We start from the raw sequence: 16,786 nt of genomic DNA on the forward strand, positions 1-16,786 counted from the left end.
TTGCCCAATGGTTTCCTTTTTACCATTCTAGCTTACTCAAGTTGTATAAGTGCACCTTCATTTGGCAGTAATATCATGCATGTCTTTTCATAACTTTGAATAGATGAGCAATTCTATGTTCCGGTTGGCAATATTGAACTACCTCCAGCAGACAGAATGATCAGGAAAGTGGATGAAATATTTTTGGCCCAATTAAAGGCAAATGGAAAGTAACCCCAATGGCTCATATGAACCTCTTTACTTGTTGGTAAAAGGTCTGAACAGAAAGGAGAACTTTTCAAAATCAGATGTCAGCAGCTATCAGTATGAGGTACTTGGTGGTACGCATAACTTGTTGGCAACAAAGCAACTTTTAGAGAAGCACCCTGATAGTGAAGAGTATAAGGGAAGATATGCAAGAATATTTGTTGGGTTAACAAATTTTTAAGCTTTATGGCTGGCGTCAAGGCATAATAAGACTGGGTGTTTCCGTCATTAAATGACATTCAAAGATGAGGCAAGTTCTGTAGAAAGGCAATTCTAATATTGTTAAATATTAAGAGGGAGTGGTTGTTTGTTATAGTTTAACAGTCAGTCAACAAGTTACTTAAGGAACCCATTAGTGTCACAGTAGTAATGAGTACCCAACTTCTTAACTTTTCAACTTTGCTTTGTCAAATACCAGAAATTTTTCTCAAGTACATACCAAAATTGTCAATGGTAAATTATTGGTTATAGTGGTCTGAGTTACTTACGATAATAGCAGTAATCTGCCACAGGCAATTGCAGTAGAAACTACAAATTATTAATTGCAGCAGCAATCATTTGGGTGATTTACCAGTCAGTGGGTTAAAAAAGCTGTGATCACAAACATTTTTTTATTCTGCTGTAGGTGGAAGTTGCTCACAGGCAGTTGGAGATCATTGGTACAAAAAATGAGAACAATGATTTAGTTCCTAGTCAGCAATGGAGAGACAGATGTTCCCACATATTAGGAAAGACAGTGAGTAAACTTTTTAGTTTATTCAATTTGTAATATATTGTGAACACCAGGTGATTTTGCTTGCCAGTGAAAGTCTTGCCACCAGTGAATGGGTTATCAAAAGAAAGCAGATGTAATTATAATCTGTACTAAACCTAAACCTGTTTAATGAAATAATTTTAAATTAACTTGCTGATCAATAAAGCACTTACACTGAGTAATTAATATTCTTGTTAAATGTTGTACTTTTTTTAGAAGAAAAATCTTTCTGATGTATTTCTTGTTGCTGCTCTCCCAGAAGATGGTTATCAGTCATTCCTTGAGATGTGCCGAAAATATGAAAAAGGTCTTCTGAAAGACCAGCGAGCAATGGCAAAGGACCTACAAGAAAAGCCGAGGTTCAAGCCATCATACATCAAATGCTTATTTGGCCTCGACGTTTCAGATCGTGTTGCTCTGTTGGGTCAGGTAAAGATATTTCTTCCATTTTTAGGCGTAAGATGCCCCTTAGCTTATTTTTTTGCCTCTAACGTGTTCCAAAGAATTTTGAACATTTCCAAACTTGTAATTTTCCGCATATATTAGCGAAATTAACAAAATTCTGCGGATTTTTAATTCTTTTTTTAAAAAATAGCTTTTTTGGCAGACACAATTCCACTGTCCGCATAAAAAGGATTTTTGTTTAGATGTATAAGGATTCCACTGTCCGTCGGTTTCAAGTTTGAGAGACATATAGGGGTGTCCGAATTTCGGAAACCCCTGTATCTCAATTCGAGAGACATATAGGGGTGTCCGAATTTCGGAAACAGTTGTATCTCAATTCGAGAGACATATAGGGATGTCCGAATTTCAGAAACCCGTATATCTCAATGTGAGAGAAATATAAGGGTGTCCGAATTTCGGAAACCCCTGTATCTTAATTCGAGAGACATATGGGGGTGTCCGAATTTCGGAAACCCGTATATCTCAATGTGAGAGACATATAAGGGTGTCCCAATTTCGGAAACCCCTGTATCTCAATGTGAGAGACATAAGGGTGTCCGAATATCGGAAACCCCTGTATCTCAATTCGAGAGACATATAAGGGTGTCCGAATTTCGGAAACCCGTGTATCTCAATGTGAGAGGCATATAGGGGTGTCCGAATTTCGGAAACCCCTGTATCTATCTCAATTCGAGAGACATATAGGGGTGTCCGAATTTTGGAAACCCGTATATCTCAATGTGAGAGACATACAGGGGTGTCCGAATTTCGGAAACATCTGTATCTCAATGTGAGAGACATATAAGGGTGTCCGAATTTCGGAAACCCCTGTATCTCAATTCGAGAGACATATAGGGGTGTCCGAATTTCGGAACCCTTATATCTCAATGTGAGAGACATATAGGGGTGTCCGAGTTACGCAATGCACGGTATCTACAATTATTCGGGTTATATTCTCTACGCAAGTCGAATGGGCAATGGTCAAGTAAGTGAAACCAATTTAGAAGTATATTTTGTAAATTGCAAAGGAACATTCTGACAATTTAAAAAGTAAGTTGTCTAAATTAAATTTTTATTATGGTATGTTTTCCCACGTAGAGCCGGAAATATCCAGCACACAATGAAGATGTATAATATATATTATATATATATATAGATTTATAGGTTCTAAAGTTCTTTCAACTTTCGCCTGGCCTCTCGTTCCTCCTCTTCTGTTTTTACCAGAATGAGGCAATTGCGCTCGATCGTGACTGCTGCAACACCGCCAGCTGCAAGAAAAAGATTTGACAAAGATGATAATTATAAAAGTTCAATACTGTACCAGGCGGGAAACGTATATTATATATACATCATTCGAAAAAAAGGGTGGGTTAATATTTTATATTTATGAGGTTAATGACATACCTTCGGGTAAATTAACATCTAATATCCAGTCACCCGAGTGACTGAACATTTCTACCAGCTGCAAACATGTCTCAAATTCTCTGTTTTGCCGAATTGACACTAATGAAGTTTGGGACCTTGCCAAACGCGAAGTTGAAGTGTTCTGGCAGAATTCGCCTAGATACCGAAGCATGGAGGACAACAAATGCTTCAACAGCCGCGTTCATGCCTGGTAATATATTCCCTACAGAGTGAAAAAGGACAACGATTAACCACTAGCTACAGTATTCTGCTACATGAATTGCGTACACAGTAACATTTTCTGCATTGTTTGGACAGAAGGAGGCCAGCCGCTCTGCTTGTGTTTGTCAACATAACAGGAAAGTGCGAGTGGAATTATACACACTTCAAATTCAAATTAAAGCAAAATGAGTCAACTATAGTTCCCCGGCAGGAATCGAACCTACGCTTTTACGTGCATCGAAACCCCTAAATTTACGTGCATCAAGTGAAGTGCCAAAAATCACGCTGGTTGTGGATATATACTCCACAAACTGGAACAGTCATGCAGGAACACACACCACATGGTTGGCGGTTGCCTTAAAAATTACTAACTATCATCTGTTTATTTTTGTTTTTTACGCCCCTTAATTTACAAAAACGTTCCAATAAGTTACTCATGACGTTCCCTTTTTTCCCACAAAAACCTAAATTTGTGTTTTCATCAATGGGATTCACGCATTGCCTGTATGCATATCGCTTAAGCGCAAGGCTATAAAAGGCATTTATTAATTTATATATAGTACTTTATTGATATCAAAACAGTCTCGCCGGGACAAGGGTCTTGTATAATAAGGAGAGTGTTTATATACATTGATCACATACATCATACATTCAGCTGCATTCGAGATTAAAATTTTACTCGTATTCAATCCCTATAAATAATAATGACATGCCTACTTCGTTTTTTCTCGGGCAAACAGGGATCATACGAAGCGCCATGCAATGAAACAAAATGAAAACGCAGCGCAAAAATGGAATTTCAGCGGTAACCAAATATAGATAACGACAGTGTCAAGCAATTTGATCACACATATATAACTATATATTATACATATGCATGCATAGCCTTTAAATAAGGCCTTTACATATGCTATATTTTTGTTCCTACTTATAGCTTTGCTCTTAAAAAGGAGGTTTTTTTCTTTCTACCTACTATAAATCCGAGAAGCCTAAAGCTAGCTAATATCAAAAAGGTTTCAAAATATCGAAACTTAATACATACCTTGAGAGGCTTATTATCCTCACTTTTCACGGCGGCAGCACTGATGATACTCGACGCCTGTCTTTGCTAGGGGCTTTCCAGCAACATATACATAAGCCTTTCCTTGCCTTACGCGAACCGACCACTTTTTCATTTGTGGCATATCTATATATAAAAACTCTCTCTCAAAACTACTGGCATTGACAATTGAAGCTCAATATGTTGAATGTGGGAAGAGCGCACATGCGAAGTATATCATATGAACATTACACCTGGTCAAAGCGGTAAACTTAACCAATAACAAAGAAAAGTTTTTTCCGTTGTCAGAGAGTTAATTGATGGGAATATTCTAATCCAATCAGTGGACTATTGTGAAATAAAACAGGTTGTCAGGCAAGAAGGAATCACCTTCGAGCTTCGGCACAATTTACTGATATATATGTATTTTTTAATATGCTCAACAGCTAAACATTAATTATTGTTTATATATATTTTTGCGAGAAGTGATCAAATTTTAGCACAATGTTGTCCTCACCAGATAAAGAAGATGACGATTCCTCTGTTTTCGAAATGGGGTTTTCAAGCTCACCTGAACCAATATCACCAGCATTGTCTTTAATGTATTTGTTATCTACGAATAAGATGGACCGGCGTCAGCCACCAGCAGCTCACCCGGTTTTGATACAAGATTTAGTGACAGTGAAAAATCATCTCCTCTCATACATTTAGAGGTAAAAAGTAAGAGCATCATGAATTAATAATGCCATATAATTATACATATATTTTTAATTTGTTTTTTCCCTATCTTATGTATGCAGTTTCAAACTCACTTGAGGCTTCTCCTTCATCAATCTCAACTAGTACAGATCTGCGCGAAGAATTTTCTTCACCATTTTCTGTTGGGTTAAATAGCGACGCAAATGGATCCTTTCCTGATTCAAATTCTTCTGAACGTAAGTTCCTAATTATTACCAATCTTATATGAAACTAAGCTAAATAGAAAAGGCAATCGCGATTGCTAAAATTGGTTTCAGGTTTCAGAGCGATTTCTTAATTTGTGCTCTATTATGTGAAATAAGAATGCAAATTTTGTTATTTGATTTTAGATCTTTCGTGCAATCTTTTGCCTCACGATACGCCGTCAGCATATGTATTAAGTAGGAGCCCAAAAAAGTCAAGAGAGTTTTACAATACGATTCAACCGATAGCAGTGGTAAGCGATAAATTTTTATGATATTTTGCAAGTTATTTTATTATATAAACATGCGATAATAATACTTCTGTATCCTGAGACACCATTCTGCAAATTTTCATATACTAAGCGGACTTTGCGTGCGCGCAACGATTAAAATATTTGGTCACTGAGGATTTACAGTTACATTATTCCCGGCGCTTGTTTGTGTGTCAATCAATATGTTAGATTATAATTTTTTTCCCCAAGACCTGCAAGGCGTAAAGATTGTTAAATATATAAACCCATGAATTACAGGCTGTAAAAAAAACGCAATCACCAATATATTCATAAATATATTCAAGTGAATATTAAGCGTTTTTTATGATTTTTGGCACTTCACTCAATGCAGGTAAATTCTAAAGGTTCGAATTAAGGGTCTTTATTTCGAGTGGAAATATACACACTTGAAATTCAAGCCACTGCGCATTGCACCGGCATCGCGATTCCTGCCGGAGAACTATAGATCCTCCGGCAGGAATAGTCAATAGTTGACTGATTTTTCCATCAACTGTTCCTGGCTTGCATTCGAAGTTTGTATAATTCCGCTCGAAATTAAGACCCTTTGAATCTTTAGTTTTTTTTATACACACTGTATAACAACATATCATGTATATACCTATCTTCAAACAACAGCATCAAATGTGGTATAACAACTGCCTAAAATACCACATTTAATGCTAAGTTGTTTGAAGACGCTGCCGCGCTGTCCTCGTTATATTGGCACGCAACTTCATACAAGAATACCCATTTAATTGAATTAATTATTTTAAAGACACGTGGGGATAAATGGAACACCATACCCATGTAAATGAGAATGGATACTTTCGATTTTAGGATAAGGCGTTTTTCCATTACGGGCGAAGCGCGCTTAGATTTTTAAAGCAAAATAAAACGATTAGAGTTGTATATATCTAAGCACTGCTAATGTCAACTTGCAATTCGATGATGACATGCAGATTTTCCGCCAATACATAGCTACAAAGCTAAAATGTGTCACCAACAACAGCTAAGATTGATTGACGTCAAACATTGAGGCGCTGGCAAACCTGCACCGGAAAAACACGTCATATTGAACACTATATGATTAAACCCAGAACTGGATACTTTTTACATATAATGGGTGCAGATAAATGCATGTAGTTCAGGGACACCATGATAAACATAAAATCTTTAATTCAAATCAAAATTCCAAAATTCATTAAAATGGCAAAACGGATAATTTATACGCTATCAGTCGCGACAAACTAAACTTTTAGTAATATTTTAAAACTCTCAAAAAAATTTTCAATAGGACTAAGATATTTTCTTTGCGCATATTTCAGTAAAAAATTATTCCGAGGAATTAGCTCGACAGAGGTACTACAAAATTATAGGGAGATACGTTATATGAGCCTTTGGACAAACCTACAACAAACACTCTATCCTACTGTTTAAGCTTACTGTAGGGTTTGATATCCAATTTTCCCTGCTTTGTCCTATGGATTTTAAAAGAAAATTCAATTTCAGAATACTGGCTAGCAATATGCTATTCAAAAGTGTAACATGAATTTTGTTCTCTTTAGATTTACGCTGGGCCATATCAACCACCTGCTGCCAGAGGAATCCGACATGATGACAACTATCTTCAGTCGCTTTGTCCTGGCGTGTTGGTTGCAGTGTATATTAGTAATTACAAAAAGAGACCGGTTATTGGTAATGTTTGTGAAGTTTTAAATTCAAGTTGCATTACTGCAAAGGTAAATATACCGCGACCTGGCAACCCATTATGGTTACGAGCAAAGATGTTGAAATACCTTCGACAGACACTCTTCCAAAAGATTCAGTAATTCTCTGCTCGTTCTAACTTGACGATAACAACCATCTCCAAGAAAATACCAGAAAATATTTAAAACGGTGGTATCGGGAGGAAGCTAAAAGGGCTAAGGGTCTGGATTAATTTAAAAAAGTATATTTTCTACGCTTGTACCTATAATTATACAGACGCAAGATGCTAAATTTTTAAGTGCAGAAGCATTGGAGAATATTACCCTCAATATCATTATCGCATTCTAACTAAAATGTATTCCAACATTCAAATGACTCATTTATCTTCAGGAATTATCACTGATATGAATAATAAACACTACCTAAGTATGGACTGCATTGTTAAGTGTTTTGAGTTTTTATAATAACCCATTAACCCATTGTAGATACAGTGCACTAGCTACGTTACTCGGAAACCCCTATATGTCTCTCACATTTAGATATAGCTAGTGGTTTCCGAAATTCGGACACCCTTATATGTCTCTCACATTGAGATATAGGGGTTTCCGAAATTCGGACACCCTTATATGTCTCTCGCATTGAGATATAGGGGTTTCCGAAATTCGGACACCCTTATATGTCTCTCACATAGAGATATAGGGGTTTCCGAAATTCGGACACCCTTATATGTCTCTCGCATTGAGATATAAGGGTTTCCGAAATTCGGACACCTTTATATGTCTCTCACATTGAGATATAGGGGGTTCCGAAATTCGGACACCCTTATATGTCTCTCGCATTGAGATATAGGGGTTTCCGAAATTCGGACACCCTTATATGTCTCTCGCATTGAGATATAAGGGTTTCCGAAATTCGGACACCCCTATATGTCTCTCGCATTTAGATATAGGGGTTTCCGAAATTCGGACACCCTTATATGTCTCTCACATTGAGATATAGGGCTTTCCGAATTTCGGACGCCCTTATATGTCTCTCACATTGAGATATAAGGGTTTCCGAAATTCGGACACCCTTATATGTCTCTCACATTAAGATATAAGGGTTTCCGAAATTCGGACACCCTTTTATGTCTCTCACATTGAGATATAGGGGGTTCCGAAATTCGGACACCCTTATATGTCTCTCGCATTGAGATATAAGGGTTTCTGAAATTCGGACACCTTTATATGTCTCTCACTTTGAGATATAGGGGGTTCCGAAATTCGGACACCCTTATATGTCTCTCGCATTGAGATATAGGGGTTTCCGAAATTCGGACACCCTTATATGTCTCTCGCATTGAGATATAAGGGTTTCCGAAATTCGGACACCCCTATATGTCTCTCGCATTGAGATATAGGGGTTTCCGAAATTCGGACACCCTTATATATCTCTCACATTGAGATATAGGGCTTTCCGAATTTCGGACGCCCTTATATGTCTCTCACATTGAGATATAAGGGTTTCCGAAATTCGGACACCCTTATATGTCTCTCACATTGAGATATAAGGGTTTCCGAAATTCGGACACCCTTTTATGTCTCTCACATTGAGATATAGGGGGTTCCGAAATTCGGACACCCTTATATGTCTCTCACATTGAGATATAGGGGGTTCCGAAATTCGGACACCCTTATATGTCTCTCGCATTGAGATATAGGGGTTTCCAAAATTCGGACATCCTTATATGTCTCTCGCATTGAGATATAAGGGTTTCCGAAATTCGGACACCCTTATATGTCTCTCACATTGAGATATAGGGGGTTCCGAAATTCGGACACCCTTATATGTCTCTCACATTGAGATATAGGGGTTTCCGAAACTCGGACACCCTTATATGTCTCTCGCATTGAGATATAAGGGTTTCCGAAATTCGGACACCCCTATATGTCTCTCGCATTGAGATATAGGGGTTTCCGAAATTCGGACACCCTTATATGTCTCTCACATAGAGATATAGGGCTTTCCGAATTTCGGACACCCTTATATGTCTCTCACATTGAGATATAAGGGTTTCCGAAATTCGGACACCCTTATATGTCTCTCACATTGAGATATAGGGGTTTCCGAAATTCGGACACCTTTATGTGTTTGTAAAAATTCTACTGATAAGTATGTTTTTGGTAAGTATTAACTTTTGCTCAGATTTTCTCGCTTTTTATTGATTTTGGAGCCATAGTTGGTTCACTCCGCTAGTATTTTCGAAAAACAGTAAGAACGAGGCCATATTTTTCTTACTCTGCGAGAAATAGGCTTTTTCACCAACGAAATTTTAACATATATCCGCAAGAAAATCACTTTTATAATGAAACTCACAGTGAAGTCCGCTGAACACGCTTGGCATTTTTGCATGCGAAATCGCTAGTTTGCCATTCAATATGGCATGCGGTATACCCTCAAAATGTTTGCGCCACGTTCATTTGGGTCAGTGGTGTACCGCCCAAGAATATTTGATTAAGTAAACATGGCGGCTGTTTCAAATGTGAGATTTTCGTTGGAAGAAGTTTTAAGTCAACGAAAACGCCGTTGAACAGCCGTCAAACTCTTTGACAAAAGTTCAGGAGGCAATTGAGAGTTTGGCAGTTGAGCGTGAGTGTAGTAATGCGGAGGCTGTCACTGGGGCATGTGTTAAGCAAGTTCAAGCTATGCACTTGCATGCATGGAGAATCTGCCAAGTAATTTTTTCACAACTGTTTCAAGTTTTCCCAACTGTTAAGAACCATCTCAAAGCTCTATATTCCTTTTTAACTATAAGAAAGTAATAATCCTTATATAGCTGGATATTGCCTCCAAAATCATAGATTTACGTACTAATATTTTGAAGGCAAACCAGCAGACTAATATAGTGAATGTGAACTTCCCTTCTAATGACTAGTTTTCCAGTTGCTTTTCCAGTCAGAAAATCAAAATGCTGCCAGATAGTAAATCAAACAACTCAAATAATTTCAAGAACCAAACACAATTTTTTTTTTTGCCACAGCCACCCCCAACAATTTGATGAAAAAAACAATTTTCTTCTGCCACCATTTTAAGATAAATAAACAATAATTAAATTTAAAATGTATTGATAGTCCTCTTTTTGATTTTCATGCATGAACAACTAAATGGTACTGCATGATATTGTCTATCATTAGGCTGCAATGGTCCTCTAAGATTCTACATTGAAAAGAAAAATCATCAGCACTTTTTCAGAAAAATATAACTAGAATGCACTAAGATTTTTAACCCTTGGATACTAGTGGATACTTGAATACTAGTGGAGTGCATGGAGCTTTGAAGAGTTTATACAAATGAGTATGGGTTTACAACACAAGTTTTCGTCTTAATATATCTATTTTAAAAATAGAAATCAAACATACATACTTCATGCAAAAATTACAAAACTAATACACTAATAATCAAGATGTATGCAACATATGCATAGCATATTCCTGTGTGTTTAACATACACAGTTATGTAAAGTGTCACTGTTCATATTCGTTGTTATATTGTAAATACATTTAGGTTAAGACATTGCAAGTAACCAGAACACTATTCAAAACTAATAGTACTGATCTCAATACTTTGTCAAACTATTATAGTAACCAGTGCACGCTTAAAAACGATCAGGTTGATGCAATATTCTATGAACAGGATTATTCAATGTTGTGCGGCCGACATTGTTCAGAGTTATTATTAAGATGTATTAGCATATTCCAGTGTGCTTACATACACAGTTAGTATGTTACTGTATATTTTACATTTGTACATTTGGTTAAAGCCCACTTATATAGTGTTGTTATATTGTAAATACATTTGAGACATTGCAACTACAGAATAATCAAAACTAATAACAGTGCTAAATATTTCTACTTTATAGTAAAATTCTTCATATACACAATGGTGTATGTTTACATTGTCAAATATATTAATAAAATATATTGGACATTAATAAGAAACAATATCACAATCATGACAGGGTATTTGTTTTATGCATCAATTTGGAGTATGACACATGCCATAAATAGAATGAATCATGATAAACATTACTACCAGTCATTAAAACTTATATCAATTCTGCAATCAATCATCAATTATTAATTCACATGTAAAAGACCATTAATTTATAACACTATTTGAGCTATCCTTGCATATTTTGATTTTACAATCACAAGCTATTAAGCATATTAATATATTTGTGAGACATTGTTATGTAGATTTAGGTGTTGACAAAGACATGCCGAGATATTCATATGCTAAAAAGTTGCCACAAATCCTTTTTAAAATCCAAATTTGTAAACCCACTAAAGGCCCTTATCTAATCTTTCAGAAATGTTCGATTCTGTTAATTATAAATTAACTCCTATATTGTAGCTACAGAGTAACCTTACTGAGAAATATAATCATGTGGGATTTGTTTAGTATGTTGCACTTAGACTAGTAAGATTTTTTAGTTAACCACTAAGCTGAAAAAGAGCTTTCTCAGTAGAACAAGTACAATCATTCTGGCATTAGATAAGCCGGGTATACACTGCATGTGAGTGCATTTACTGCATTAAAGCCTAATGAGTTAAATATTGACAAATATGAAATATACAATAAATATTGACTAATTTTTAGCGAACCATTACACTGCAGGGCTTCCTAACTGACAACTAAAATCATCTGGGTTAAGCAGGTAATAAAAAACATATATTAGTAGCATTGAAGCTCAGTGAGTTAAAGATCATAAATTTAGGTTTTTGAGAGTTCATCTCACAATGTGGAGTAATGTCAAGTTTTCAACAAATTTTAGCAAACTAGGAAAAATATATGCATATACCAAATTTATCAATTGTATTAACATACAATAGGCTTAAGTTAAAAAGGCAAAATGGCCCAGAAATATAGAAAATCGGTATGGAAATTTAAGTCGATCAGGTTTATAGCCGCAAGTCCATAACATATACAAGAAAGATGGCAAGTTAAATATATAAAAACAAACGCATAAACGTTTCTTATCTTATCATCTATACGTTTCAGCTTCTGGGATACGCATTTTGCTTTTTTTTGCTTAGTCTCCACAGATTGCCATGCAAGTCTTTTGTTGCGCATATGTTCCCCAACATTGAATCTACGGGAATGAGATGCCTTTGTAAAATCCATGATTCTGAGTTTCCTAGCTCATTTTTGTCACAAAAAAAAACATACGATTTTAGATTGGTTCCTTGGCGTGTAAAATATACCAAAAACGTACAAAAGTAAACTAACACAAAGAATGCTATACAAGCCGAATATGCGGTTGTTGAAACTTAATTTCCGCACGACGCCATTTGCGCCAAATGCCTCTGACAAGAAGCTCGCTTGAAGCAAAACATTTGCCGTTACCATAGCAATATTGATATCAAAATAAACCTCTTGTTACCCTCTATAACACTATTATACCCCCAAACACCTCACGAAAAAAGCGCTCCGGAAAAACATAGCCGAATATAAGGAATTCTCCGCTCGACAAATTCATTACCACTCTTCAGAAAATGTCGCGCGCCGCCAATAAAACCCGGCACATTCTAATTGTTCAATTTAGCGTGCAAAAATGCCAAGCGTGTCTTAAATTTTGTATATCATGCCAAACATGAAAATATTTATAAGATCACCTGGAGTATTTTTTTCCTTGAAAATTAAGTGCTGAAACACTGTGGGTCCAATTAACCATTGGTATAGCAAATTTTCGACTGAATTTCTTGCTCACTACCTCAATCCATGTCAATAAAAAAGCAAGCATACTTGAGAAATCAGAGTTAAGATAACAAATGTTAAAGAAACTAAGCAGTGCATAATATGTGTGAAATATATGATTGGGGATGCTATGCACAGTTTTGCATGCTCTGACAGATATAAAAGGCATAAAGGTAGTCATCTGGTAAGCTGTCAATGATTTTTCCTTTTCTATTACATGATAAATAAGTATATAATCAATTGGTCAATAAGTATATAATTACCGGAATATATTATTTAAGCCATATGCTTAGGTGAATAATCTAACAGCATTGCACAATTCCTTATAATGCATTACTTACCACAGATATTACTTTCCAATGAGACCTCTTTCATTACAGGTTTAGACATAACATCACCACTTGTTATTCCACCATCTAAGAATGCATATAAAAAATTTAAAAGGCAATAAAACAGTTATTTCATCCTAATTCTTAATCAAAACTTATGTATATCCAGTAACCAAGATTCAGTATATCATGATCTAAGATTGAGTACAAATGTTTCAGCTAAAATTTGACCATGGTTTTATAGCTAACGTCAATATCACGTACACTTTTTATGGCATAGTGCCTATAGTATAACCACGTTATAATATATTTATATAAACGTCGTTCATTTATCGGGAATGATGAGTATTTAAACTGTGAATATATCTGTTTATTGTTTATAAATACGTTTACTGTTTACGCGGCAAATTCAAAAATAGCTTTCGTCTGTTTGCGCGTATAATTTTAAATCCTTACCTCTTAGAAGACTGAGATTCCCAGCCACTTTTAAAACAATCTGCGCAATCTTCTGCAGGAAATTTTGCGACATAATGTCCAGTAAATCCTATCCACAGTAATCCACAATAATCCACAGTTCTTTCCGCCAGTTGGCAGTTAGCGAAGTTTAAAATTATATTTTCATAAGAAACGAACTACGTCCATTCAGAATGCTTAAATAGGCATTAAAACCTTCATTTCGTCTGCATATGAAACGAAACTTGCGAATCTTTGCTCGGTTATTAAATGTTACTTAGTAAGAATGTAAAAATATTCTTGGTTGTTTGAAATAAATTGGTTGTTTGAAATTAGTATTCTTGGCAAGTGAATTGGCAACAAGCGTTTTTGATTGCCGGTTTTAAGTTAACAATGTTTCTTGCCAAGAATCCACAAAGACGCCTTCCTTGTTTTAAGAATACCAAAATTCTTAGTTAGAATACAAGCTAGAACATTAACTTGTTTTAAGAAACGGTTATTCTTGCTTAAAAAAAGTTTACTTATTCAAGTAAAATTCATTCTTGATAAGAATAATTTATCCCCTTTCACTTATTTTGAGCAAAATTTTGCTTAAAATAAGAATTTCTCAAGAACATTATTCTAGGTAAGAATTCTCGATTTCGCTGTGCATGTGCATGATTATATAAATACTGTATAACTGTTTGCCTCAGTGAAATTGAAAATTATTGCCGTGTGTGATCACTGATCAGTGTGATTGGGCGCAACCAGTATATCAACAAAACAACGTTTGCATAATTATAAATTAGACGAAACGGTAATTTCGTAGTTCGGTTACTCTTGCAATTAGAGTCAAATTGACTCCTTTGAAGAGTAACATTACCTTTTGGTAGAGTAACAAGACTCTATTGTAGAGTCGTTTTGACCCCAGTCGAAACTACACTTAAAGTTGAAACAACTATATATATATATATATATAATATATATATATATATATATATATATATATATATATATATATATATATATATATATATATATATATATATATATATATATATATATGCACCATCGAATTGACAATCGTTTGGGGTACCTTGCCTTCCTCTTTGACCTTGATTAAGCCCAATACATTTGATCGTTGATTACTCTCGACCTCGCAAACAAAGACGAAAAAATCATCGTCATCGTTTTTTACCATTATAAACGTCAAGTTCATCTCCTTCGTTGTTGGCACGTGGATCTCGTTCAACAACTTCCTCTGCTTGAAGTACTTGACTATGCTTGTTGACAAAATGGTTTCGCAGAGAGAAATAGTTCGTGTACGTACGTGGACATTCATTAATGCCACATAGCGCATGGAAATCCCGATCACTCTTGTGAACCCGACCGAGATGATTGATCAACGAGCGAAGAGTTTGACATGTAAAGTTAATGCACAGGTTACAGTGATAGTGCATTCCGGACATCGTCGAAGCTATAGGAGTAATATTGGAGACGTATTTCAGTTCATGTACTACTCTACTTCAACTAACTGTGGGACTTGTTGACCTTAGATGTTCCCACATATATCTGCAGTAAGAACTTTGGGTGCAAAACACTGAGCTATATTATAATTCCTGGAGGACTGGTTCGTCATTTTTCGGTAACTTCGCCGCCATCTTTTCGAAGCAAAAAACATGGCGGACTTCACCTTTTGCGCAGAACTCCCCATGCATGTAGCTATATTTTGGTTGTGATTTGATTTCTCTCGACTAGCTCCTCGAATCGGAAACGTGGAACGCGGAAAAGTCTCAAATCGTACAAATCATAGAGACTGTATGAAAGTAATGAAGCTATATCAATGATGTTCATTGTGTGACATTGTTTATTACAATAAAAAAACAAGAGTGTCGTACAATGAACATCATAATATTGCTCAGGGAAATTTAGCCTATAGGCTTTGATAATGCACAAAATATCATCTGGTCAACATAATTAGAGCTGTGGCCCGTGTGAAAAATATAACAAAACAGAAATTATGATCTATATTATACCATTTAAGTTTTGTTGATATTAAACTACCATAAACCATCAAAGACGCCGTCTACAAATTCCGTGTTTTGTGAGATTGAGTTTAGCGCTATGTTTTAACCAAGTGCGTGCCGCCTTGCGCACAACTGGCCCAAGCCCAAGGGCAAGTTGCCAAGCTAACGTGTACAAACATTTAAGTTTGACCTTTCGGATATTTCGCTTATATATATTTCGCCATACTTCATCAGAAAACGAACATTAGAATTTATCTTGCTTGGACAACATATCAGCTGCTTGGGCAACAGGAAAATATTCACTAATTTTGATTTGGGCTCCTTTATTAGGAAATTACATTCCGGATATTAAATTGCAATTATGCATGGTCATTGCACCTTGAAGCCTGCCAGCTAGAGCGGCAAAATGAACAAATTTGAAATGGCGCCTATCAACTGTTTATGCGTATATGAGCGCGCGGGTAAAGATCTTTACCAGTAATTTCGCGAAGACTAAACCAAATATTTGCTGGATATTAACATCTATATGGAGAAGTCAAGGCGTTTTACCCCTGCATATAAAGGTATGAGACTATACGAAACATTAGCTATTATATAAGGCAAGTCATGACTGGGCATACTTTATTAGGCGCGCTTGCATTATTTCCCTCCCAGCATTGAAATCAGGCTTATCGATGAAATCATCAACAGAATTCGTATTACGGTTGGCTCGATTTAAAGTTTTTTTTCCTTGAGTGTGTTTGCCTGGCTAAACTGTAGCTCTCTATTGATCCATGCATATATCGAAATATGACACGCATTCGAAGTAAGATTTCATATAGATGATCATGCAATTGTATATAACAAGACGTTCTCAATTGCATTTTATGTATATATGCTAACGCGAGTAAAATGGAGTCGGATATAAATGCGCACTGCAATATAATCCTTTAGATTACTTGCCATGGCCGGTGGAATCGAGTTGGGCCACGATCATCCAATCATTCCGAATAAACATGACATGAAAGGTTGCCAGACCTTTAAAATGGCTTGGCTGAGGTTAGAGTAGTTGTTAGCTTGGTGGTTACAATTTAATAGGATGCATTTACTCACATTGAAACAACAATTGTTTGCAAACTTTTCTGACATTTGTCAAAAAATATGTGGGTAGATGCTACCTTGAAATATATATATAATTATATGATATAAAAAGTTTTCGCAAGACAAAATGGATTGATGCTTTGATGCATGCCT

At 35.9% G+C, this 16,786-nt stretch overlaps 1 protein-coding gene and 1 long non-coding RNA gene across 3 annotated transcripts; one reads left to right on the forward strand and one right to left on the reverse strand.

Annotated features, from left to right (window-relative positions):
- The first annotated feature begins 215 nt into the window (after positions 1 to 215).
- On the forward strand, positions 216 to 1,546 carry LOC114542482. Its single transcript, XM_028562019.1, has 3 exons — positions 216 to 496; positions 872 to 982; positions 1,217 to 1,546. Exons 1-3 carry the CDS (start codon positions 479 to 481, stop codon positions 1,544 to 1,546), a joined length of 459 nt encoding a protein of 152 aa, XP_028417820.1. The 5' UTR covers positions 216 to 478.
- Positions 1,547 to 2,558: 1,012 nt separating this feature from the next.
- Positions 2,559 to 4,712, reverse strand: LOC114542483. Of its 2 annotated transcripts, XR_003689655.1 has the most exons (4): positions 4,627 to 4,712; positions 4,113 to 4,256; positions 2,849 to 3,071; positions 2,559 to 2,712 (listed from the first exon to the last, which is right to left on the reverse strand). It is a non-coding gene; the product is annotated as an uncharacterized LOC114542483 (long non-coding RNA). The 2 variants fall into 2 exon arrangements; XR_003689654.1 differs by lacking the exon at positions 4,627 to 4,712 and having other exon boundaries at positions 4,113 to 4,362.
- Between the last annotated feature and the right edge of the window lie 12,074 nt (positions 4,713 to 16,786).

This window comes from Dendronephthya gigantea, unplaced genomic scaffold (genome assembly GCF_004324835.1).
Source record: "Dendronephthya gigantea isolate DGI-Jeju-01 unplaced genomic scaffold, DenGig_1.0 000355F, whole genome shotgun sequence".
In the NCBI taxonomy this organism is placed as follows: Eukaryota; Metazoa; Cnidaria; class Anthozoa; order Malacalcyonacea; family Nephtheidae; genus Dendronephthya; species Dendronephthya gigantea.